At 47.5% G+C, this 24,486-nt stretch overlaps 1 protein-coding gene across 13 annotated transcripts in view; it reads left to right on the top strand.

Moving 5' to 3' along the window:
* GSE1 (Gse1 coiled-coil protein) overlaps nucleotides 1-24,486 on the top strand; it is a 443,607-nt gene that overhangs the window by 365,447 nt on the left and 53,674 nt on the right. For 7 of the 13 annotated variants that reach the window (XM_083752957.1, XM_083752946.1, XM_083752951.1 and 4 more), the window contains one exon: nucleotides 24,215-24,433. The exons of 2 other annotated variants lie outside the window; for them this stretch is intronic. In XM_083752957.1, coding sequence (XP_083609083.1) covers nucleotides 24,217-24,433 — 217 coding nt within the window. In that variant the 5' untranslated portion in view covers nucleotides 24,215-24,216. Of the gene's footprint in view, nucleotides 1-7,615; nucleotides 7,723-12,800; nucleotides 12,822-19,772; nucleotides 19,898-24,214; nucleotides 24,434-24,486 lie in introns of those variants that run through there. 4 more of the 13 variants (XM_083752947.1, XM_083752949.1, XM_083752958.1 and 1 more) reach the window with 4 other exon arrangements.

Here is a 24,486-nt window from a genome sequence, read left to right as displayed (position 1 = left end):
GAAGCTTTCCTTCCCCATCCTTGCCAACACACAAGCGTGCCTTTCTCCCCATGCTCCCCACTGCCCCCAACTGCAAGTGCTTCTCTCCTTCTCCCTCCTTCCAAACACTTCGGCCATTCGGAGTGGGTGAGCAGCATGCTCTGGGTTTGGCTTTCTGCCTTTTCTGCTCTATTTGCCGGGAGCCAGAGAGGGAGAGAGCAAGCCGCTCTCCCAATCACATTTGGTAATAAATTATTAGTTCCGCTGCTTTCGCTCCCATAAGCTCAAAATAGCTGCCTTTTTTGAGCAGCCGGCAGCCGGCGCGGGCTGAGTTCAATGGCAGCGAGCTCCTGAAGGGTGCTTGACTATCATTATGGCCCTTTCAAGGTGCCTGCGCGCTGCCGAGGCAGCCAGGAGTTTAACTGACGCTGCTGAACCTGCACACGCTCTACGTCTCCTGGCAACCTTTCCCGGGTGCCAGGTGGAGCCTGCCTGTAGGGGCTCTGGCGAGTTCTACCAAGTGAGCTGGCCTTGCTGGTGTAAGGGCAAGGAGAGAGAGGAGCTCCCATCCGCCTTTCCCTCCCTCCCGCCATCCCCTGATTTATGGGCTGCTTCTCCCTCTGCTCGCAGCACGCTTACCTTGCTGCTCTTTGCGAGAGACTATAAATCTCCCTGCACACCTGCTGCCGCTGCCAGGTAATTGGTGTATCCTTCAGATGCCAGGGCTCCAGAGAGCCTGACCTGCCATATTTTATGAAGCAGGGCAGGGGGGAGGCAGAAGAGAGGTTTAGGTTAGCGCTGGGCTTGGCATGAATTCAGGACGCCAGGTGGCACAGACCTTCTCCCAGTACTATATTTGAAAACAGAATCTGGGGAAGGTGTTGAAGCCTTGGTTTTAAGCTATCCTTCCAGACCAGAAGCCCTATATTCCAAACTTCAGGAGATGACTGTCCTTAGAGGGGTGGCAAGTGAACTCTGTGCATGTTTTGATGGCCTTTTTATACTTTTATGTCTCCTGGCACTTGAAACTGCTTCTTAGGCCAGGTTTTACTTCAGCTTAAGCCTTGTTCACTTCTTATTCTCCTAAATCTTCCTGAGCTATTTATCCGTCTATCTATATACACATATTTCTCCCTCCTACCCTTTTTAAAATAAGAAATAGTAGCCCAGTCTGTTTAGCGGTGTCAAGGCCAAGCAAGATGTACACATTGTTAGTCCCCCCCCCAAGTAAATTCAGGATATGTCTTGATTGGGACTGTGGCATGGGGAGGGAAGGTGGGGGCTTTAATACTTTAACCATCACCCCACAGCATTCTAAAACAGGGACGAATAGGGAACTTTCTATCCCAATACTAATAGCAGACACAGGACCTCTGATCTAGTTTGGGATTGCAGCTGTGGGGGCAAAGGGTTAAATCCCCCTATACCAGTCTTCCAATACAGATTCTGTCCCCTGCCCCCCCCCCCAGTTTTCAATTTATTTTTTGCAAACCAATCATTTAGCTATTACTTGTGTGAAATGGTATTGCACTTAGTTTCGTCCTTGGTGCTATTGAGGCCTAAAAGCCGGTCAAGGTTGAAAAGCAGAGTTGTTTGCAAAGAGCCAGGAAAGACCTTCAGTTTTGGTTGGGCTTGGTGGCCAAATGTTGCTTCTGGAAGCCAATAAAGTCTGGCTTTCTCCCTTGCTCTCCCTACCCTGAGATGTGAAGGGGTTTTTTTTGGGGGGGGGATAACACAGGGAGGAGTTGATGTGAGGGTACTCCTCTCCTCCACATCACAACCTGAATGAGGAGGTTTGTAACAGTGCTTGTGGGCCCCTGGCGCTGGTGTGGCTGCCTGCCTGCCTGCATTCCATATGGAGGAGCTGCCCCAGTGAGGTTCTGCTTGTCTAGAGCCCAGGCCCAGGCCCAGCTTATGTAATGCTAATTGTCCCAGTATGAAGCTTGAAGGCAACTTTACTATTGGTGAATTGGGAGCACAGTTCCTATAGTTGGACTCTCTAGACCCAGGAGTTTATGAAACTCTGGTCCATGATCTTCAGGCAGTCCACAGCCTGTCTGTAAAAATACAATTAAAAACCATGCACCTAGCACAGTGCATTATAATCGTTACTACAAGCAGAAAAATTATTAAGAGCTCCACCAAGACCTTCATCAATATTTCAAATGACCCATGAGGAAAAAATTTGGGAACCACTGCTCTATTGCTTCGTTGCAGGCTCCTTCCTGATCCAGAAGCATTTTACAAACAGACAGACAGACAGACAGACAGACAGACAGACAGGCAGGCAGGCAGGCAGACAGGCAGACAGATGTTCCAGAATGGGAGTATCAGTATTTTCCATTCTGAGAACAGGGCCAAAAACAGAGGAGAGAGTCCCCATTCTGTGCCTGAAATTTACTTTTTAAAAATCCATTCACTCTGTTGTGTACTATTTGAATGGCATCACATCTAGCTTGGCTCAGAGACTCACAGCCTAGAGTGGGCCTCTTCTATGATGGATAGAAGAATAAAAGAGTCACCTGGTTCTTCCGAGCAGCTGGCTCCTTGGGTACCAGGATGCCTGCCTTGGTGAGTGAGCAGAGCAACAGCTGGCCGGTTGCTGCCTCCTAGTGGCTGCTACAGCAAATGCAGCTTCTCTGACCCATGAGTACATCCTGGGTGGGTGGGGGATGTTGTTAGTGCTCAGCTTTTTGGAGCCCTTCAAAACAATTCAAACAAAAGCACTTGAAACCAACAGAGAACAAGCAACTGTGACATTTGGAGCATTTGGCTAGGGCCAGAAGGCCACAGAGACTTCGGTCTCCGCTTCCATGCATTAGTCTCTCTGGATGAATTGATGTAAACCAGGATTGAGCATGTGTGCCTTAAGCAGAGACCTGGTTGTTCCATATGACTCCAACCAATGAGCCAAGCCACATGCAGCAAAATACAGAGGCTTTGCTCACTACAAACTTCTGGTGTTTGGGGGAGGGGCAAACCATGGCTGGCGCTTGCCTTGACACTTGACTTGTGAGCTTTCCAGAGGCATCTGGCTAGCTATCTTGAGAAACAGGAGGCCAAAGTAGGCAGATCTTTAGGCTAATCCAGCAAGGACTCTTAGGTAAGCTGAACTAACAGGGCGGGGTGACTGTTCCCAGGCACAAATATCACAATCAGTGATTTACACAGACATGTTATGTCTCTTTGATATCTCTCCACTCAGTGACCAGCAGCTGATGTGAGAACTGCCTCCAGTATGAGAAGCAGTTTGATGTTTTCAGTGAAACTTTTGCATGTGCCAATAGCAGCTCTTTGCCCTGTAGCCAGTGAGCAATAAACATGGAGTCTGTATCTGGACACCTGTTGAGCCTCTGTAGCAGGAAGCTTTATTGGGACCCAGGGGAAGGGCGGTAACTCAGTGGCAGAACACCTCCTTTACATTCAGGTTTCCCCAGGTTCAATCCCCAGCATCTCCAGATAGGGCTGGGAGAGACTCTCACACAGGAGAGTTTCTGCCAGTTAGTGTACAGTCAATACTGAACTGGTTAGAGTAGTAGCTGGGCTATGTATAACACAGTTTCCTATTTTCCTCATATTGTTTTGCCATAGGTCAGTGGCAGAGCACCTGCCCTACATGCAGAAGGTTCTTGGTTCAATTCCTAGTGTCTCCCAGTAGGGCAGGGAACATCCAATCTAAAACCATGGAGAGCCACTGCAAGTCAGTGCAGACAATACTGAGCCCAATGGACTAATGGCAGCTTCCTGTGTTCCCCTCCTCCCCACCCCCTGCAAGAAAGCACATACATTCTTACTTCCCTCTAGGAATTCTCTGCTTCTTCCATGTCCTCCTGAGGCAGTGGAAGCGCCTCTCCTTGTGCTGCTTTGATCCCAGGAGGGACCCACCTTCTTCACCGGCAGACCTGTGCTCCACTGCCCTGCATATCAGTTCAGCCTAAGCAGTTCTTCAGAGCCAAGGGGATTTGGGTATAATATGCACATTTCAGTCCTCCTTTGTCCTCGCCTGCTGCTTGCCTGTCTTGGTTTATTTCCAAACCCCCTTCCAAACGCACATGCAACCCACCCACCAGCTCACTCGGCAGGCAGACAGGTTCTGCTTTTGCTGCTCTGGGCAGCTCCCCCTTGCCAGAAACCCGCCAGCATCATCAGCAACAGATGGGGAGAGGATGGCAGGTTCCCAGCTCTCGGTTTCCCGCCGAGGGCAAAGACACGGGGCGTGTGTGGCGCCTGCCTCAGCAGCAGTGCCAGGCAAGTGCTGACAAACACGCTTGGGGCTCCTCAAAGGCCCGGCTGTCGGGTGAGGGGGGGGGATGTCTTGAAGTAGAACACACCTGCGCCAGGCACAGCAATGCCAAGGGAGCTAACTGCCTGTCGGGCGCTGCCAGTGGCATAGAGAGGGCCTCCAGGAACGAGATGATGCCCTGAAGCAGAGGAGCTGTAGGAGGAAGGTTTTCTCATTCATGCGTCTGCAGCCCGCAACAATCCTGTTTGAATCTTTAGACGCTTGAGACAAGATACCAGGAGCTGTTCGAGTCTATGAGAATTCTGGGACCTACAGCTCTCAGGCAGCTTATGGGGCATGTATTGTAGTATATTGTACTCTTAATCTCTGCCTTGGGCATTTTTCATGAATTGGTAAGGTGATGAACACCTGGCTTCCCCCCTTGACTCCCTCATACCCCCCACCGTAGGGGCAGAGGAATGGAGCTTGAGGTTGTGTTTCATACCAAGAGGTTTCCCCTGTCTCTGCCTCTGTCTCTCTCTGTCTCTATCTCTGTCTCTCTCTCTCTGTCTGTCACACACACATTATCTTACACTCCGTATTCAATACAGTATGCCTGAAGAAGCAACCCCACTTGCCCCTTCCTTGGCAAAGGCGACTTCTATCCAATAGAACTTCACACTGTTTTGACAGACCTTGTAAATGAGTTCACTGACACTGGAGTCCATTGTGGTCCCTTCCCACCCACCTGCACTCTGCCCTGTGTAAAAGGGCAGGCCACTTTAGTGCATAAGGCAGGCCAAGGCAATGGCAGAAAATAGAATGTCAGACCTCAGAGTCCCGACTTAAGGACTCTCTGCCCTGCTCCTGATTGAGAGTGAACTTGTAAGATCTTCCAATCTGCAATACAGCTTCTGAGATACAGCATATCTTGGTCAAAGTGCCTGCCACAAGTATACCTTGTTGCTGAGCTCCTTTACTTTTCCTAGCAGAAAGCTATTATCCTAAATCTTAGTGATGGTTGTGGTGAGATACGCATACTGCTACTGTGTGTGTGTGTGTGTGCGCACTGATCTTTCTTGAAAATCCATTCACTTCATAATCTTTCCTTCAGTGGTGCATATATTTCTTGCTTCATCTCTCCAGCTTATTTGTTGTAGGGAACAATGAGCTTTCTGTAGCTTAAATATTTGTGTAAGTTACTTTGTCGTTTACATATTTTTGTAAGTCACTTTGAGACTTCTTTGCAAAAAGTGATGAACAAAGCCAATAAACAAATCAACTTCACTGGGTTAATACCAAATTACAGTTGCATCACTCTTCCAGTGTGTGTGTGTGTGTGTGTGTGTGTGTGTGTGTACGCGCGCGCGCGCACACACACACACACACACACACACACATGCTTCCACTTAATTGGTTTTGAAAACCTGCCTTGAAGGAAAGTTCTGTTTAACTAGCAGGCTCCTGGGTTTGGGCAATCACATAGTCTCTTCCTTGCTCTGTGGGACGTCCACAGACCTGGGTTTAAATCCCCATTCAGGGCTCCTCCAGATGACCTGTTTATTAAGCATTCATCCTGTTTCGCTTGCACAAAACTTACATGGAAGTTAAATCATATTCAGTATTCATTGAATGTTCATTCTGATTTGTGGCAGTTATACCACAACAGACATTCATTGGAGGGCTGTAATTGTTCAGAATACCAGTTGCTGGAAACCCCAGGAGAGGAGAGTGCTCTTATGCTCAAATCCTGCTTGTAAGTTTCCCAGAGGCAACTGGTTGAGCACTGAGAGAACAGGATGCTGGACTAAATGGGCCATTGTTCTTACTTCTTGCAGGGTGTTTACACATCTTCTCATCAATCATTTGTTCATCTTGCACTTCCCAGTGCATTTCCCCATCACTTTCCAAACCCACAAAAGTCCATGTGTTGGGCTAGAGCAGTGGTGGGAAAACAGTAGCACTCCAGATGTTGCTGGACTACAAATCCCATCATCCCTGACTATTGGCCATGTTGGCTGGAGTGTGTGTGGAGGCCCACAGAAGTTCCCCATCCCTTCTCTAGTGCCACGGAGAGCTTTATTCCACTTTTAAATGAACAAACCTACATTTCCAGTATGTGCTTGAATCTCTCCTGACAAGAGTCACCCTTAGCCATGAAACTCAAATGTGTGGCCTTAGGTTAAGAGGTGATGCCTGGCCTCAGTCAGCTCCCAGAATGATGACAGTAGTGATGATGACTTACACTTGTAAGTCACTTTTTTCACAAGGTAAACTCAAAGTGACTTGCAAAAGCAAGCACTGAAAACAAAGATAAAAACAACCTAAAATGGTCACCTATAATATGTATGAAAAAGATGGTTCTTGTGAGTTTAATATGACAGTGTAAGGGTGGAGGAGAACCTTTGTATGCTACCTTGACCTCTTTAAAAGTAATAGTAGGATACAGGTGTAACTTGTGATTAATATTTTTTAGAAGAAATTTTTCAGATGGAGGTTTTTTCTGCAGGGCTGCTGTTACAAACTTGTGACAAACATTTACCAACAAGTTAACATAGTTTCTTTTGGAGGGAGTAAGATGCCCTGTGGGTCTGCTGCTAGACCCCATAAGATATGGGTTTATAACTTCAGTAAATAAATAGCTGGCTTGGCTAGCTAAAATCCTGGCTCTGGAAGGGCTCAGATACCTCTGGAGTTGGCAAGTGCACAAAAGCGGCAAAAAGAAATCCTGTTTGGGTTGTGTTAAGGGTATAGGCAGAGAAGAACATAGAGGGGTCACAAAGGATTGCTACCTGGGAAGGGACCAAGGCTGAGGGCTTTGTGCCCAGAAGATCCCGGGTCCAGACCCTTTGTATCTCAAGTTAAAAGGATCAGGTACAGGTGGTGAGGAACACTTCGCTCTGCCAGAGACCTTGGAAAGCTGTGATCAGCTGGAGAACAAGACAGTCCTGGCTTAGCTATGTGAATAGGCTGATTTAAGGCAGCTTCCTGCAATCCTATATGTGTTTCATTTAGAGGTCTTCTCTAAATTCACCAGAATGGCAAGGTGATGACAGAGGGCTGTCGCCTCTTTCTGTCCTGTGCCTCTACAAAGTGTCAGGTGGAAGTTGTTTTCTCAGAAATGCACTTCAGCACTGTGGAGAAGTTCATCTGTTGGATTTCTGCCTGCTGTGCAGCTGCTCAGGGCCCAGGAAACCTTCCAGAAAATGGAGAGAGAGAGAGAAGGCCAGCATTGTCTAACTGCTGCAGAGAAGGTCAGCCCTTTTTTATTTTTTTCTTCCCAGGACTGTCAGCACAGGAAAGAACAGGAGTGGGTGGGAGGGGTGAAATTATCTGGCACCCCAGGGTGTGTCTTGCAGCATCAGCAGGTGGTTTTTGGCAGGGGACACAAGCAGGAAATCCCGCCCTCTTCTGTGTGGGCCGCCTCTGCCGAAAGAGAGAGTGAGAGAGAGGTGCCGGAGAATGATTCTGATTCCATTGGTTGTGAGGGAAAATTCTGGGCTGCTGCTTGCCTTTTGAAGGTGAGTTTGAATGGAGAGTCCTCTTTTGATTTTGCCAGGTGCCTCCCCCCACTCTCTTCTTTGGGAGCCCAGAGGCTTCATTTTCATTTTTGCAAAACATCTAGCCTCCACCACAAATAAAACATGCTCAGGAAACAGCGCTGTTCCCACACAGTGCTTGAGCGTGTTTTAAGAAAGGCAGTGGTCAGCGTCTTAAGGGGGGGGGCACACTCTTTATATCAGGGTGAGCAGAAGGTGGGTTGGAACCTCTCTTGGTGACTCACAGCAAAGGTTTCTGACTCCTAAATAATTTTGACAACAAATCAACTTTTTCCACCTAAATTAAGCTGCTGAAATAAAGAAAGCCATCCAGGAGCAGATGTTGGTGTGAAGGGAAATGTGAGCTGGGTTCAGTTCTAGTACTGAAAACACATTTCTAGACTCGGGACTGCTCAGGGGGTCTTTATTTCTAACTGTATGTATTTAGCACCCAGCTCTGGTTGATAGATTGAGAAGCAGGGTGTCTAGTGAAAGACAGCAGCGATCCAATAACCCTAAACTTACCTACTCCTGTTGCACTTCTACAGAAGTCACCTTCCATGATTGATCACTGCCTGGTACTGAAATTAGAATTTAGGGCCTGGCTGAAACCCTGTGTTAGGGGTGGACTGGGGAGATGGGCAATGTCCTGTAAATATTGTTTGCTAGAACCGTTTACAAGTGTAGCTGGGATGCGGGTGGCACTGTGATCTAAACCACTGAGGCTCTTGGGCTTGGCAATCGGAAGGTCAGCAGTTTGAATATGCACGATGGAGTGAGCTCCCGTTGCTCTGTTCCAGATTCTGCCAACCTAGCAGTTCAAAAGCACACCAGTGCAAGTAGATAACTAGGTACCAATGTAGCAGGAAAGCAAGCGGTGTTTCCATGCGCTCTGGTTTCCGTCACAGTGTTCCGTTGCACCAGAAGCAGTTTAGTCATGCTGGCCACATGACCCAGAAAACTGTTTGTGGACAAATTCTGGCTCCTTCGGCCTGAAGGAGCCAGCACCACACCCCATAGTCATCTTTGACTGGACTTAACCATCCAGGGGTCCTTTACCTTTAACCTTTACAAGTCTCTCAATCCTTTGCATTTTGCAAGGCTGCATTTATTGGGGGGGCGGGGCGGTGTAGAGCAGTTTGGCGAGAAACCTTATATAACCAGGGGAATCTTGAGGTTTGATCTGAAGTGAGAAGGGTGTGATTGCTTCAGGAGTCCCCCTGGGTCAGTTTGGGTCAGTCTTGACAAGCTCTGAAAATGTTTTTGAAATAATAATCTAGGCATACTGAGAAGCCCTGCCAAAACAAAGAGCTCTCAGCCTTGGACAGAAAAACACCTGTGTGTGTATGTTTTGCTGTGTATGTTAGAGAAGGAAAGTTGAGGGCGGGGTGTGGTTTTCCTGGAAATGCATCTGTTTGCATGTCAGTTGCGGACAGTTTAATGAAGAGACTGCATCTGTTGGGACAGAAAAACAAAGGGCAGGAGAAGATGTTGAACCTAATTGGCTCATGAGAGAGAACCGTGGAGTAGCTCTTAGGGCACCTCTAGAGAGCAGACTAAGACACAGTGCTAAAACCCCTTGCTAGCCCCACAGTCATCAACACTTGTAGGGTGCAAACTGCTCAGCAGGCATTGTGGACTGCAGATATTGGACGTGTTTTTGGTACCATGCCCGTGTCTTCCTTTCAGAATCATTACCCAGGTGGAACTTTGCATAGGAAGAAAGAATCACTGAATAACCTTTCCCTAACCAGCTGTGCTTGCTAGGTCAGGGCACAATGCAATAAGAGGCAGCTCAGCTCCTCTTCATGCTTTGCAACATGTTAAATTCATTTTGCAAGTAGAGTAGGATAGACCTGGACTTGCTGGATAACACCGCTCTAAGGTCCTAGCCAAACAACTTTTGCAAGACTGTAGAATGTTCGTATTCCACTGATAAAGAGCTACATCTGTACAGACCTTTAGTTAGAACAAACCAGTCAGGGCAAAAGTGGCCCCATCTGACTGTATTTTGTTTGCCCAGCGGGTCCTGGGCAACCTGCTGCAACCCATTTAGCCAACTGAAACCCACCAGCATCCTAGTGTGGCCTACTGGATACTAGTCGACTTCCCTACCTGGCATTGGTTGTTCCAAAGAGGTGTCAAAAATAGGATTGTTGAACTCTTAGGAGATATACATATGTGTCAGGTGGATGGCTGCATTTGCCTTAATTGTGTTTGGGTGGAGGGAATAGCACACTTGGAAGTAGAACCAAAGTCCAATGTGGGGGTGGGCAGGAACCCAAGGGCAGGTGGAACCTTCCTTCCCTTGCAAGTTGAGACCTGGGTGAACGCAGAGCCCCCTAACCCAGCACTTTCCCCCTCTCTCACCCCCATTGAATTTGGCAGGGTGACCTGCCACCTTATCCCACCCTGATTTGAGAAGAGACGTGCATATGGCTTTCGGGTTTGTTTGTTTGTTTGTTTGTTTGTTTGTTTGTTTGTTTGTTTCACTTGTAATATCCTAGGACATCATGCAAAAATACATAAAATATAAATACATTGAAATAAATAAATAAAATACAACTACAAAATTAATGAATATTCAGCAAACCATAAAACCACCACAATAAAAGTATGAAGCAGATACAGTTTGTAATGAGAAATCCTTATCACGAGCCACACACCGTGGACCTCTGAGGACCACATATAATTGCCTCTGAATACATGTTGGTGGGAATTACAAGTGGGAAGAGTTTCTGTGGCAGTCAGATCCTGTGTCTGGGCATTCCATTTAGGGCATGTGGTTGGCTGTTGTGAGAACAGGATGCTGCACTACTAGATGGTCCTTTGGCCTGAGCCAGCAGGACTCTACTTATGCTCTTAAGCAGTGCCTTGCCTGCTGATTGCCTTGCCCAAACTAGCAGAGGAGATGCTCCTTCACATGTGCCCATCTGTTGCTGCTGCAGTCTGCACACTTAATTTTTTTATTTAACAAGATCTTGCACAATTGGCCACATGAATCTCTGAATGCTCTGCTGCTGTTTCGTGAGTGGTTTGGGCTCGGCTTCCCCAAGCCCAATAGCGTGGTTTTTTTAATGAACATAAATAAAGGAATACGAGGAACACTGTCTTAGTATGTCACAAGTTGTGCAGGCCTGTTTGAAGTGAGAAATCAGCTAGGCTGAGCAATCCACGGCTTGTCCCCTTCCCGTTTGGCAAAGCTGCCTTCTGCCCAGCCAGCTACAGCTGCCTTTTGACCTGCAGGAGCATCTGGGAGTCACAAGGGAAGGTTTTGGCTGTCACTTCTGATGCCCCTCGCAGATGGCTGGAGGGCAGTCCAGGTCAAAGCCTCCATCCTGGACTGTAACCAGACACTCAGGCATGACTTCCAGGTCTCTCGGAAGACAGACCTGGAAGGCAGAAAGGAAAGATGCCTCCCATCAGTCCAATGTCTGGTAAATCTAAAAAATATTTATTGCTTTAAAACTCATAAGACTGTATATATATTTTATCTTAGTGTATGTCACTACTTAACTGAAGCCATGAGGCAGCTGCTTTGCTGGCACTTTGGAGTGGTAGGGGTGGTTGCAGTGGCTATGTCCTTGCTAGCTCTATACTTGCAGCTCCCAGTGATCGGGAACACAATGCAAGTGTGAACTGTTTGGGGGTGAATTTAGACAATCCTCCGTGTGGTAGGGTTGTGGGATTTGCTGGCTTTGGGGTCTCTGGTGGTTTAAGATACTGTGATGACATTGCATTGCTATTTGAATTCGTAGCTTATTTGAATTATTATTATTACCATCAATATTTATTATTCTAGTTGTTGAAGAGTTCTGTGTAACTCAGAAGCTTGTGCACCAAGCACCATGAAAGAAGCAATGATGTATCTCTCTTGTACTGAGTTCAAGGTGCCTATACATTTTTAAAGAATTATATCTAGGTGGAGTCTCTGGCACCTATTTACTCCTACATCCAGCTCGGGTGTGATGGGAGTCCTGTTTCTGTATGGTTCCTGCCTCCCTTTCAGGATGGATAAACTCTATGATGCTTTGCTGAGAAGTGGCTGTCCCATATTCTGTTGTATGAAGCAAGGGGCGGGGGAGAGAGAGAGAGAGCCATACTGGCCACATCCTTCTGCCTGAGAGGACACGATTAGCTCCAAAAGCCCATAACTATCAGGACCATCTCAACTCCTGTTATGCTTAAAATGTGGATTTTCCATGGGCAAGCCAAACTAAACTCCTGTTGGCCCAACCCTGCTTTGGTTAGACACTCTTCCAGTGATAAACCAGCCATAATATCCTAATGCAAATGGATCCCAAGGTAGAACTCTGATTATTTCTGGAAAGTGTGAAGCAGAATATGAAAGAAAGTACCTCTGAGGATGTGCAGAGTGCTTTTTCTCTGCCCATTAAGTAATCCTTGCTCCTCTGTGCTGAGGATTGGTTGTGTGCAGAACTTGCAGGTGGGTGAGTGTTAGGCTCCATCTCTACCCTCTCTCTCTTTTTATGAATTATTCACTGCCTTGGGATCATAGTTGTAAAACGGCTGCGTCTCTATAAAACACACACTCCTCCTCGCTCTCGCTCTCTTTAAAAAGCTTTGCCTAACTCTCAGTCCCCACAGCCTCAGCTGATCTCCATGCATTCTTCCTGGGTGGCTTAATTGAATGGGCATGATTCGATTAGCCCACAGAGCACTTTCACCACACTGCCTTTTTGGAGGTGGGTGTCTTTCTGGCAGATTAATTGAATTCTGTTCCTTGAGAGGGGCTGGGCTTGTGCATGCTGGATCAGAGGAAGGGAGGGAAGGAGGGGGAGCTAGCCCTGCAGCCTCAAGCAGCTAAGTGCTGTTCCTGCTTGAGATAACGCTGCAGGGGAAAGAGCTTCTGTTATTTGGTTGAGAGGGTGGGGGAGAAAGAAGGCCAGGCTAGCAGCAGAAAGAATGGAAATTAGCAGGCTGGCGTTCAAACAGCAGGGAAGGCCTCCCACAAAGCTGGTCCTTGGCTGATGGAAAGGATGTGCAACAGGGAAGAGGCAGGGGCAGGGAGAGGGGTGGTGTTCTGCTGGTCCCAGAGAACAAGTGAGAGCAAAAACTAGGTAAGTGGATGCCTTTTATTAGAATCAGATTCTTAAGTGGTGTGAAAGGAGGCAAGCTTTTTGAGTTACACCTAAATCTTCTTCTGGGCTTCTGTCCCTGTCTGTGACAGATAGAGAACAAAGCGCAAAGTGGCTCAGCTAGTGCAAACACTTCTGTCTTGGTTCACAAACATGAGGTTGTAGCCAGTCCTAGCCCTACCCAGAGTAGACCTTTTACGGTCAATGGACACACCAAACGTAGGTTCATTCATTTTAGTGTCTCTGCTCTGAGTATATCTTAGTTGAATACAACCCTTAGTTTCCTAGGCCAGATTTGGGGATTGGTGAATTAGGCTCTGGGGACATGGACACACACACACACACACACACACACACACTTTATAGATTGAGAACTCAGCTGTGCTACAAAATGGAGTGTTTACCTTCAAGGAAAGATGGTCAACATCTGGGACCTTCATGAAATACAATTCTCCACCAATGTCCTACCCGGCAGAATTCTAAGGTCTGTTATGGGCATTTTAAAAAACAAACAAACTTCACCCCAGGAAAGTCTAAAATGGTACATTTAAAACGAAATCACAACTATAGCAGTGAACATTGTTAAGCGCCAGTGGCATAAATTAGAAGCTTTCTGTGATTTTATTTGCCAAAAAAGGATATTTCTCAAAACTTTTTTATGCATTGGGTGAATCTTATGAAGCAGTAGGCAAGGAAGAATCATAGAACAATATTGAGGAAGGGAAGAAATAATGGGGGCAAGAGAAAAATGGGGAGGGGGCAGTGAGGAAGTCTGGATAACCAACAAAATTCTATCTGCTGCCCACCCTACTGTGTGTTTCACCTGATAGCTATATATTTAGCAGAAATTGCTGTTTCATTTTCAGCAATTGAGAGCTAGTATCTTAAGCCTTTTAAAAATAAAAAGCTTTAGAAGCCATGCCCCAAATGTTATTGCCCGGATATAGACCTGCAGATCCCTTCTCCCCACCTTGCCAATCTGTGTCTGACACATCCCACTGTTTCTGTTTGTTCACCTTTCCTCCCTTTTCCTGGATTCTCAACTGTGCTTTCCCCCTCCGTTTCCATGGGCATCTCATAACATGTTTTTACTTACACACCGTGACAGCTTCAATTTTTGCACCTGGAGGACTTCTGAGATAGATAGTTTATCTGATGAAAGGGCTTTGTTCTGGATCCTTCAGATACCTGCAGGGGAGAGAATGGGTCCCGCTTGATTTTCTGAAATGAAAAAGAAGCAGCACCTAGTTCAGCAGGCTACTCACTCTCTTTACCTTCTTGGGTGCAGCTGTTTCTGGGGTGGAGTGCAGCAGCAGTTTTACAAGCGCACAGTACAGAAAAAGAGGAATCTCAGTTGGCAAATGTAGCGCCATTGCCTGAGAGCTGGTTTTGACACCTCTTGGTCTAAGGATAAACTGTGGATGGGTGGGAACAAAGCAGACAAACTGGTTCCTAGCTCCCCCCCCCCCAGGGTTTCGTGGAAAAGCATAGGTGTGACTTGATATGGTCTTGGGTGGACATATCTTTAGTGCTTTGAGCAGAGGCTCTTGCCCGAGGCAGGGACTCACTCCATATCCTGATGGAAAGTGAGCTATTTTAGAAACTTTTGCTTGACTTGAAAATAGACTCGGGGAATTGCATAGAGAGCCACTCTGTTTAAGAGCTGCTGTGAGAATAGGTAAAAAATAAAGGATTCCCTTTTGAATAAAATTTAGCTGAGAAAAAAGATGAGTGTTAAGAATAGAAGAAGAGCCCTGCTGGATCAGGCTAACAGCCCATCTGGTCCAGCATCTTGTTCTCACAGTGGCCAACCAGATGCTTGTAGGAAACCTGCAAACAGGACCTGAGCACAACAATGCTCCCTTCACCTGTGATTCCGAGAAGCTGATATTCACCTCTGACAGTGGAGAGGGAACATAGCCACCGTGACTAGTAGATAGGAAGGGAATGAGAGCCAGCGATATGAGTGAGTGCTACAGAATTTTCACTGCATGTGGCTCAGTCCTATGCATGTTTATATGCAGAAACAAGTCTTTCAAGTGGAGTACAACATAGCCATTGTGACTGATAATCATTGATAGCCTTATCCTTCCACTTCATTTTGATCTCCCCCACACTCTCTTCCTGGATGCTTTTATCACACAGTACATCCCTATACCTGGGGATTCTGGAGGGAGCCTGGAGTGGGGCCATGGCACTCTCAAGGAGTAAGTAATTCCCACTGCCTCCAGCATTTTTATACTACATATTTTAGAACCGTGTTTCAACCTGCTTGACTGTCACATGGTGCCCATCCTGGGAATTGTAGTCCTATACAAGGGTTGAGGTTTTTTCTACCAGTGAATTCTCCATTCGTCTATTAAACTACAGTCCCCAAGGTAGAAGCTGTTATTTAACCCTGACCAAATAAGACATTTCTGAGCAGTTTTAGGTTTTGGTGTTCATGTAAGGGCTCTCCCCCCCCCCCAAAAAAAAGTGCTGCAGGCTCCCCTTGCCCTTCTAAAGCTCTCTCCCTCCAACTTGTCCTCCAGTTGATGATTCAACCTTTTGCAAAAAGAGGTTGCATCACACTTTCCTTTCTGTTGCCCTCCTTGGGCTGAATGCCATTTCCGCGTCCAGGCTGGGGAACATGTTGGCAGCAGTGGAGAGAATGAGTGCATTATGAGGTGTCTCAGGCCACAGGAATCAGCTGAGCCTCATGAGCTGCTCTCTGCGTGAGCTGCTGCATCTCTGTGCGCATATGAGCATGCAGGGAGAGTGTCTGGGGCATTGGGAAGCCGCTCTGAGTCCCCCTGAGGGCAAGCTTGTTCCTGGGGAACACTGGAGACATGTCTTCACAGGGACGAGAGAGGGAGAGACCCCTGGTGCCCGTGGCGCAGGGGCGTCCTGTATTTGTTCACAAACATTTCTTTCTCCAGTAATGAAAAATTACCAAGAAGGGGTGATTAGGGGATTCGGGCCTGCAGCTGAATTGGGGGGGTCCTGCTGAGCTCTGCTTTCCAAGGTATAATTATCCCAAAGGGGGTTGTCAAGGGGAAAAGGCGGGCTGGATTTGGCGCTTGAACAGGGACCTGCAGAAAATTCATCTGAGCTATTAACTAGTAATTACAGAGCACCAAAGTAGCAGGCCCAGAGCCTGGTGTCTGCAAAGCGCTGGAGATGAAAGGCAGCGGTAATTACGGAATCCGCAGGAGGCCAGCAGAGCACTGATAAGTAATGCTTCTTGAGCCGTTTATGGGAGGGGGGGGACACAGATACCATATTTAATGGAGTAGAAGAAGCTTGCTTTTTATACACATTTTCGGGAGATACTTGCATTGCCATCAGAACAATTTATCCTAGGATGGTGGTTGTGTGTGAAGGGAGACATAACTCAACAGATTGGTCTCTTTGAATAGGAGAACTGGCTGTCCATCGGTTTTAGGGAAGTGGGAGACAGAGCAGGGGAGAGAGAAGGGCTCAGAAATATGTAGACTTGGTTCTCCTTAAAATTGTCTGAAAGGTTGTTTTTTTTTGCAAGGTCTTATCTCCATTTTAAAGATGGACAGCAAACTTGCATTAAGCAGGAAATCCCAGGGTCAGTTTGCTGGGGGGCAGCAGCTTGGGAGATTGCTACAATGGCGTCGTACTTTGATCTAGAGGAGTGGTGCATCTTATCCTGGCTGGCCCTGGATTATTGTAACCAGGAGCATGAGGTTTCTCCCCGACTTCCCAACACATAGCAAAACAGGCAGCACAGTTTTCACAAGCTGTTTAGTCTTCTTAATTATCCATTTAGATAAAATGCTTGATGTCTTAAGTTTGAATTCAGACACTGCTGTTGACCTGACCTGTGCTCTGATTGCTCGGCAAAGGATTGGATGAGGGCAGAGGGCTGATTGCAAAGCAGGCTTGAAAGTCTTGCCCTTTGCCCTGGATGCTCTTCTCTATAGTCCCAGCAGTGTATTTAAAAGCAGAGGGGGAGGGAAGGGGGCCGATTGTGGTTACTCAGAGGAGAGTGAGGGGCAATCTGTACATGCTCAAATGTATACATGCTTATATTCTCTAGTATTTTTTTGTTTTTTTAAGTAGATTTTTTTAAAAAAAGGTTGCAGCTAAAGCCTGGTTGCAAAGATAATAGTAGTTGTTTTACACAAGACAATGATTTTGGGGAGCTAGAACAATCTCCAAAGAGTTGTATAGGAACCGACTCTGTTCCCAGACACACACCCCTGCTTTCCTTGTCTGGCAACAAAGTAAGAGAGTCTCTGCCTGCGTGCACACTAGCTCTTTCTATCACTGACCTGCATGCACAGCTTTTATTCCCAGCTGTTACTGGAATTAATTTACATGAGCCTGACCGTGTAGGCAAGAGCCCTGTCAGTGGCTGAGAGCGCCTGATTTAATAGATGCTTGTATAATGAGGGCAGAACGGAAGAGGCCAAGATCAAGTTCAGTGTCTCCCAGGGTTGTGGGGTGGGTAAAGGGAGGGTGAAGGTGGTCACAGCAAAGTTTAATTGACACTGAAGTGCCCCCTCCTTTCCCACTGACAGGCCTGGTCAGGTGGCTGCCTCTCAGCAATCTCCATCCAGATATATACATCATCGCTGTCTGCAGAGCATGGCCTCTCTGCTACTCTGGCTCTAATATCAACCAACTGCAGTGCCCCTCGTCTCCTGCCCAAAATGAAAGCACCTCTGGGCCAGAGGATTTGGTCATCTGGGGGTGTTTTGTTTGCTTTTAACGTGGGCACACTTTGGGTGGAATCAGATGGCTCCTTTCAGAATTTGCCATCTCAGCACAAACTACATTGCTAAAGCTCCCTGCCCATGTGGCTGCAGATAAAGAACAACCCTGCAGTGTAGACAGAAGAACATCCGCAGCATGGAAGACACAGCTTGTGTATAGCCTACAGGAGCTTGTAAAATCAATTCTGGGAGCCACAGAAAGCTGACACGGCCAAGTTAACGCAAGTCAAGCATTTCTTCATAGGTTTGCTTATTTTGTATAATCTGTCCACTCCTGTTCATCGCAGGGAAAAGGGGGAGGCTGTCCAGGACCCTGAATCTCATACACACACTGAACAGAGGAAATCCTGCTCAGAAATCTTCTATGACATCTAAGGTTTTCCCAAGCGTTATATTGGGAAACCTGCAAATCTTGAGGCCTAGAAACCAGTCTGGAAGCCTAGGAGCTTGAATAAAAGCAACAAGATGAAAGGTGTGATTGTCAAGATATTGAGTTCCGTGCCTAATGGGCAAGGCAGTGGCTGTATGGCAATTGCAGGTTACACAAAGCCACAAGTGGCTGAAGTGGGGGAGATGGATACCAGAAGCCACTAGTCATTTTGCAGCTTTTGCCAAACCAGTGACCTCCAAATGTCTTTGGCAACAAGTCCCATCGAGCCCAGCTAGCAAGGCTCAGCCAGAGTTCCATGTGGGAAAGGATTGCTTATTAAACCATTCTGAGAATTGTAGCTCTGTAAGAGGAATAGAGTCTTCCTAACAACTCTCAGCACCTGTAAAAAACAACAGTAGCAACAACACCCTACAGCTCCCAGAATTCTTTGCGGAATTTGCTATGACTGTTTAAAGTGGTATCAGAGTGTTATAAATGTATGGTATAAATGCAGCCTTTGTCGCCATCTCCACCATCTCCCTACTCTGGATTTCATTATGGAATCATTGGTTGTTGGGTTTGGTTTTTGTTGTTGTTTTTTAAAGGCAGGAAGGTTTGGTTTTGCTATTCTGGAAACAGTGCAGAGTAAGGGCATGCAGATGGCCTGTGAATAGTTTAAAGACAATGTGGATATACTGTATATGCCTTCCAACACTGCTGGAACAGTGTCACAAAGCAACATTCATAACTTCGTTAACAAGTTTCTGCAGTCTGATGACCGTCATGTGACTATTTTCAAAAGGAAGGTTTGACAGGAAGCAGTGGAGGCTGGTCCATTAAGGTGAATAGGGTGCTGCCCCACCAAGCTCAGGCAGCCCCCACCTCCCTGATCTCTTACTTCTAACCAGTCCATGGGGTGTCACTGCCTCCCAGCCTCCTCCTCCTTAGCCTCAGTGCTGCCCTTGTAGAATTCATTAGGGAGGAGGAGGACAAAACTAGAATTACTCTGCCTGTCATTGGCTCAGGCGCCACCTACTGTTGAGCTCCCTGCCTTCTGCTCTACCAGTCCAAAGGGGCACCAGCCACCACTGCCAAGAAATGAACATTTCCCTTTCTGTTCACTTTGGAAGTTGCCTCATACTGAGTCAGACCATGGTCCTTTCTCAGTGTTGTCTACACCGACTGGCAGTGGCTCTCCTGGGTCTCTGGCAAGGTTTTCCCAGGCAGGTCTTGAGATTCCCAAGACTGACCCTGGGACTTTCTGCACAGAAGGCAGAGGTTCTACCTCTGAGCTTAGGGCGCTTCCCAAAGTGCTCCTGTGAAAGGCCTCTTTGGTTGCGAATGTTTCTGCATCTCGGAAATACTCCAGGAAATGAGCACCTTTAGGGAAGGGACAGTTTGCAGTTGTGTTGCTGTTTTGCCATTTGAACATTAAGAAAGAAAGGCCAACCCACGGTGACCCAGTGTGTTGGCTGTATTGCTGATCCACAGTAAGAAAAAAGTCCTGAGGATTTGCTTCATTTGCTTTGGGATGTGATATTTTAGATGTAAGGAGAAAGAGAGTCCCTTTGCCTGTGTCCTCTCCATCTTCCTCCTGTGTTTGCCTCCCCTGCGTCACAGTCCCGTGCCAGGGGGACCCTCCCACCCCTCACCCTGCAACACAAGCTGAAGAGCGATGCTAATTTTAGCCATGCTAATGAAGTTGCTCATTTGAAATTCTATTTTAAGTGACCCGACATCAGCAGTGCCTGTTTTTCAAAGGCGGGAGCCTGCTGCGGCTCTGACATTCTGGTGCCGGGATGGTGAAGAGCATCATAAGGCTCGTGGGGCAGGAGGGGGGAGCACTTTGTGTGTAGAATAGTGCCAGAGAGGGAGTCTAGGAAGAGACGCTCTGCCTAGGAGATCCCAGGCACCCACCTCTAGGTGCCCCAGATCTGAAGCAGCATATGGGGATACAGTAGGTATGGGCTTTGTCAGGGAACGGGGATGGGTTAGGGGAGAAAACCCTAAAATCTAGAGAGATTGCCTGGGTGGGGTTTGGGCAGGGAGGAGAGAGAAGCCAGCTGCACTGTGCTGGGATATGGGGTGGAAGCCAGACCAGGCCAGTATATTTTCCATGGACAGTTGTGACTGCTCCTGACCCCATTTAAAATTGACTTAAGATTGCGGAGAGTGGGGATATCACCTGGTTTGAAGACTCATTACAGAAGTGCTAATTAAGGGACTCTTACAGCTTTGCAAGGCACATGTGCTTCTGTTCCCCCTCCCCTCACCCACCTAGCTTCACAGTTGACAGGGACCAATTCTGGCTGAGTGGCCATTGCAGGAGTCTCTTTATGCCTTTTCTCAGAATGCTTCCCATGGTCTGATTCCTCCCCTTTTCACTGTGGAAGTGATGGAGCAATTTCAGGGCATTAGTAACAAGGTGTGTGTGTGTGTGTGTGTGTGTGTGTGTGTGTGTGTGTGTGTGTGTTTCCTGAGACAGTTCCAAGTGCCTGAAGGGTTTTCTCTCTGTTCCTTCGTCCATTCCCCAAAAGGCATGGTCCTAAAGCAGGGGTGTCACAGCCCACATTCAGTGCTGGAGAGGTTGGGGGAGAGCATGGCTTTGTTGTAAGGCAGCCCTTCAGCTGAGCATTCATCCGGTTCCTGCTAATTCCTGCTGACTCCTTGTAGGCTAAAGGGGTCCGCTCAATAATCTACTATTTGCGTTCTGCCTTTGGCAGAGCAGAGGACATGGAAGGGGGTCAGCCTCCTGAATCAATGCAGACTTGGCTGCAGTCAATAGATAGGGGAGGACCTGCACTGGGCACAGGCAGACATGGGTGCTGCAGATCATGTGAGGCTGCTTTATCCCTGACCAGCTGCTGCACCCAGAGACAGCAGCTTGTTTTCTGCAGGCAGTTGCCATTTGATTGAAGGTTGGAGCTGCTTCCATACAAAGGCAGTTCTGTATTAAAAACAGATCTATCAAAGGCCCAGCCAGGATGCTTTGTCCCCCCCCCCTGCATATTCTTTAGAAAAATCATCACCACAAATAACCATAAATTGTGCAAATGTGTCTCTGTTAGCTGATATTGCACAATTTCCTTCTATTTCCAAAAGATACCAAAAATAGGAAGATAGTTTAAGCCTTCATGCCCTTTCATTAGCTGGGGCAGCTCCCTGGCTCCTGCAATTTCACCAGCGTGGCCTGTGTCTCCAACCTGTTCACTACAGCTCATGAGGTCTAGGAAGAATTTTAATGACTGCTGAGATGCTATGGCACGAACTCATTTTTGCAGTCATGTGATGCAATTTTAAGTGCATGGGAGCATCGCAGCTGCCATGACTTCAGCCTCCACTACTATCTTTTCTCTGCCACAGTAGTTTCCTTCAGTTCCAGCAAGATCCCCTTCACCAGCAGTATTCGGAGTTCTTGTGTCTCTCCCGCCTCTGAGATTCCTTTGGTCAAAGTGTTTGTCTAGGGAGGGAATGAGGGGACCAGGTTAGGTCTCCAGATGCCAGATACGTGTGCATAGACTTGAATACACAGGGCATTGATGCACATAGAGTCATTTCTTTTACTTGCAGTTTCTCTTCATTTTGCCTAATGGCCCAAGAGCCAAACAGTGCTAGTCTGTTTTTAAGGCTCTGGTGTGCCAACACAGTGTCTTGGACTCTGCAAGTGTACTGGTCTACCCAAGAGACCATGGAAATCGTGGTTTCAGAGCACGTGGCAGCACAATCCCTTGAACACATATGCACAATATGGCTGGCACCTACTGGTTTGGCACGTTGCCTCCTTCCCTTCTACCTTAGCTAGGTGGCATCAGCATGCTTTCCCACACCAAAGCTTCCTGAGCTGCCCAGCATGCTCTCTCAACCCCTTAATGCCCTGCAGAAACTGCACCCTCAAGCCAGCCTCTCTTCACTCTAACTTTTCCTTCCATTCACTGTAAACAGATGGGGAAACTGTGAGCTACCCTCAGGCCCGGACCGTGTCAGTGCTTTGATTTCCTTAACACAGCTCTTCTTCGTAGGAGACGGGGGATGCTTGTAGATGCCTGTGCTGTGGCGGCCTTTGATTTATTTCTTCTGGGTTCTCCCCACCTCCCCCTTTTCTATTTCTTGGGGGGGGGGGCGTTCTGAAATGGTTCAGGGCTTTTTGTGTGTGCACAGGCAGATTGTTCCTGGCAACTTGCGGCTGCCTTGCCTCCGGCTGAGATCCTGTGAACAGCTCTTTTTAAGCTTCAGCCTTTTTCTTCTTGGGTTCTTTTACTAATCTGCCTTAGAGAAAGAAAGGTGTGTGTGTGTGTTCGGGGTGGAGTAGAGGGAGAGAGCTCTTTGTGTCCAAGCCAGGGAGAGTGTGGCTGTCAGAAGAAGCAAATATTGCAAGCTTCCATCTTCTTGACATTTTCTCTCAGGGGATGTAGCCACTGAGATTTTTCTTATCCCTTCAGTCCTGCCCTGCACAGCCTTTCTCTCTACTGAGAAAGTCTGCAGAACCCTAGTCACCCATGAGACAACAGTCAATTGGTCTAGGGTGGGGGGCAGGAGGGCTCCACTTGGCCTACCAGTGCTGCCCTCAAGCCCATGTATTTATGTGCATACCTGAGATTGACATTTTCCCTCTGTGTTTTCATTTGGAATATGCCTAGATCCTCCTTCGCCAAGCCAGGGCCCTCCAGAATGTTTGGACTGCAACTCCCATCAGCACCAGCTGGCACACCTGTGCTTGACTGGGGCTGATGGGAGTTGTAGTCACATCTGTGCTGGCTGGGGCTAGTGAGATTTGTATTCTTACAGCCTCTAGAGGGCAGCCTAGATGAACTGGATCCGAAGGGATGACCACATAGTTCCTAGCTTGTACTGAATCTACACCAGGAGTGCACAGGAGATAGCTTAGGGTCTTTTGGTATAGATCTCTGAACAATGTGCAGTAGATTGGCAAGGATTTCTGACTTAACAGTTGTTAAACGATAGCTGCAGTAAAATGACTCCCATCATCACTGCCCTAAATTATACTGCTGAAATGGAGAAAAAGCCAGGAGAGTGTGTGTGTATGCGGAAGAACTATGGGTTCAGTTTTGTTCCAGTACTCCAGCACAAATTCCTGGGCTCAGAATTTTTGAATTTGAACGGCAAGTCTTTTTGTACCGGGCTCTACTTGGTGGATCTCAAGAGATCTAGAAAAGAGAGAAAGTAGATCCTACAATCAAGCCTGAAGGCTACCTATCACAGATCTACACCAGTGGATCTATTATGCTGAGGTGGGGAGGGGGAGAGAGAAAATGAATTCCTGTGACTAGCAAAAGACAGGTGCTTTGTTGAGCAGAACAGCTGCAACAATTTCTGCTGGGGTGGAGTTGTTTCTCATTGCCCCTGGTGCTGTGCTGCACCTTGTCCCAGAGGGGAATATCTCCCCCCCTCCCCCGGTGATCTCTTTGCTTATACTGCATTTTTGGGTACATGGCGGTGTGCTAGCCCGCAGGTATGAAGCAAATCTAGCATGAGTTAGGGTCCTGTAATTTGCCCTGCAAATGAATGGGTGAGTGTCTTTTGATTTGAGTCCCAGAACAAAGGTTTAGGGCAGAGCTTTCCAAACTGTGTGTTGCAACACGTTAGTGTGTTGGCTGCAGTGTGTAGGGTGTGTCGCACAAGCGCTTTCCGTGCTCCTGGAAAGGGGTTAATTTAATCTCTGGTTTGCTAGTGAAATTGAATTAGTGTGTCACAAAATGATGCAGGTCTAAAGAGTGTGTCACAAATATGAAAAGTTTGGAAAGCCCTCGTTTAGGGTGTGCTGCTCCATTCATCTCCCAGCTTTCCCTTCCTTCCAATAAAGCAAAGACAGAGATGTGCTAATTTAATAGTTTATTTGAGCAGCCTTCCACCACTACTTTACCACTGCAAAAATTTAGCACATTTTCTCCTGGACAGGTTAGGAAACAATAGGTTACCCTAGATGTCATGTGGGTATAAACACAGCAGCACAAATAACCCTTGGATTTCCTGTCCAGCTCCACCATGCCCTCAATTCTCTGTCCACCTACCTTCTGTCTCCCGCAACTGCAAAACGTTGCCCATGTAAAGCCTTTGGCGTTTCCCCTAGTAGGTAGATGTAGAGTGCTCTGGGGTAGCCATAATTGCCACCTCTCCTCTGTACTCCAGCCCGTCACCCTTGTCTGGTCCTGTCCCAGCCCTGCGTGTTATATTCCAGTGCCAGGTTTGACTCTCGCTGGGATGATGTGACTTGACTCCTTCTCTCCCAGTGACATCAATTCTTCTTTTCATTGTTTCAGGCATGAGCCATGAGCCAAAGTCACCTTCTCTAGGAATGCTTTCAACAGCGACCCGGACTACTGCCACCGTCAGCCCCCTGACCCCATCTCCTCTCAATGCCTCCCTTGTGCCCAGTGGCAGCCCAGCAGCCAACAGCACTTTGTCAGTCCAGTCCGCACCCTCTTCCAGCTTTGCCGCCGCCCTGCGCAAGCTTGCCAAACAGGCCGAGGAACCCAGAGGTAAGAGCGAGGGCGGGAGTGGCCCTTTGACCTGGATGAAGTAGAGGGGAGCC

The sequence above is a fragment of the Podarcis gaigeae genome, assembly GCF_964106915.1.
Source record: "Podarcis gaigeae genome assembly, chromosome: 8".
NCBI lineage: Eukaryota > Metazoa > Chordata > Lepidosauria > Squamata > Lacertidae > Podarcis > Podarcis gaigeae.
This window is presented reverse-complemented; position numbering and strand designations above follow the sequence as displayed.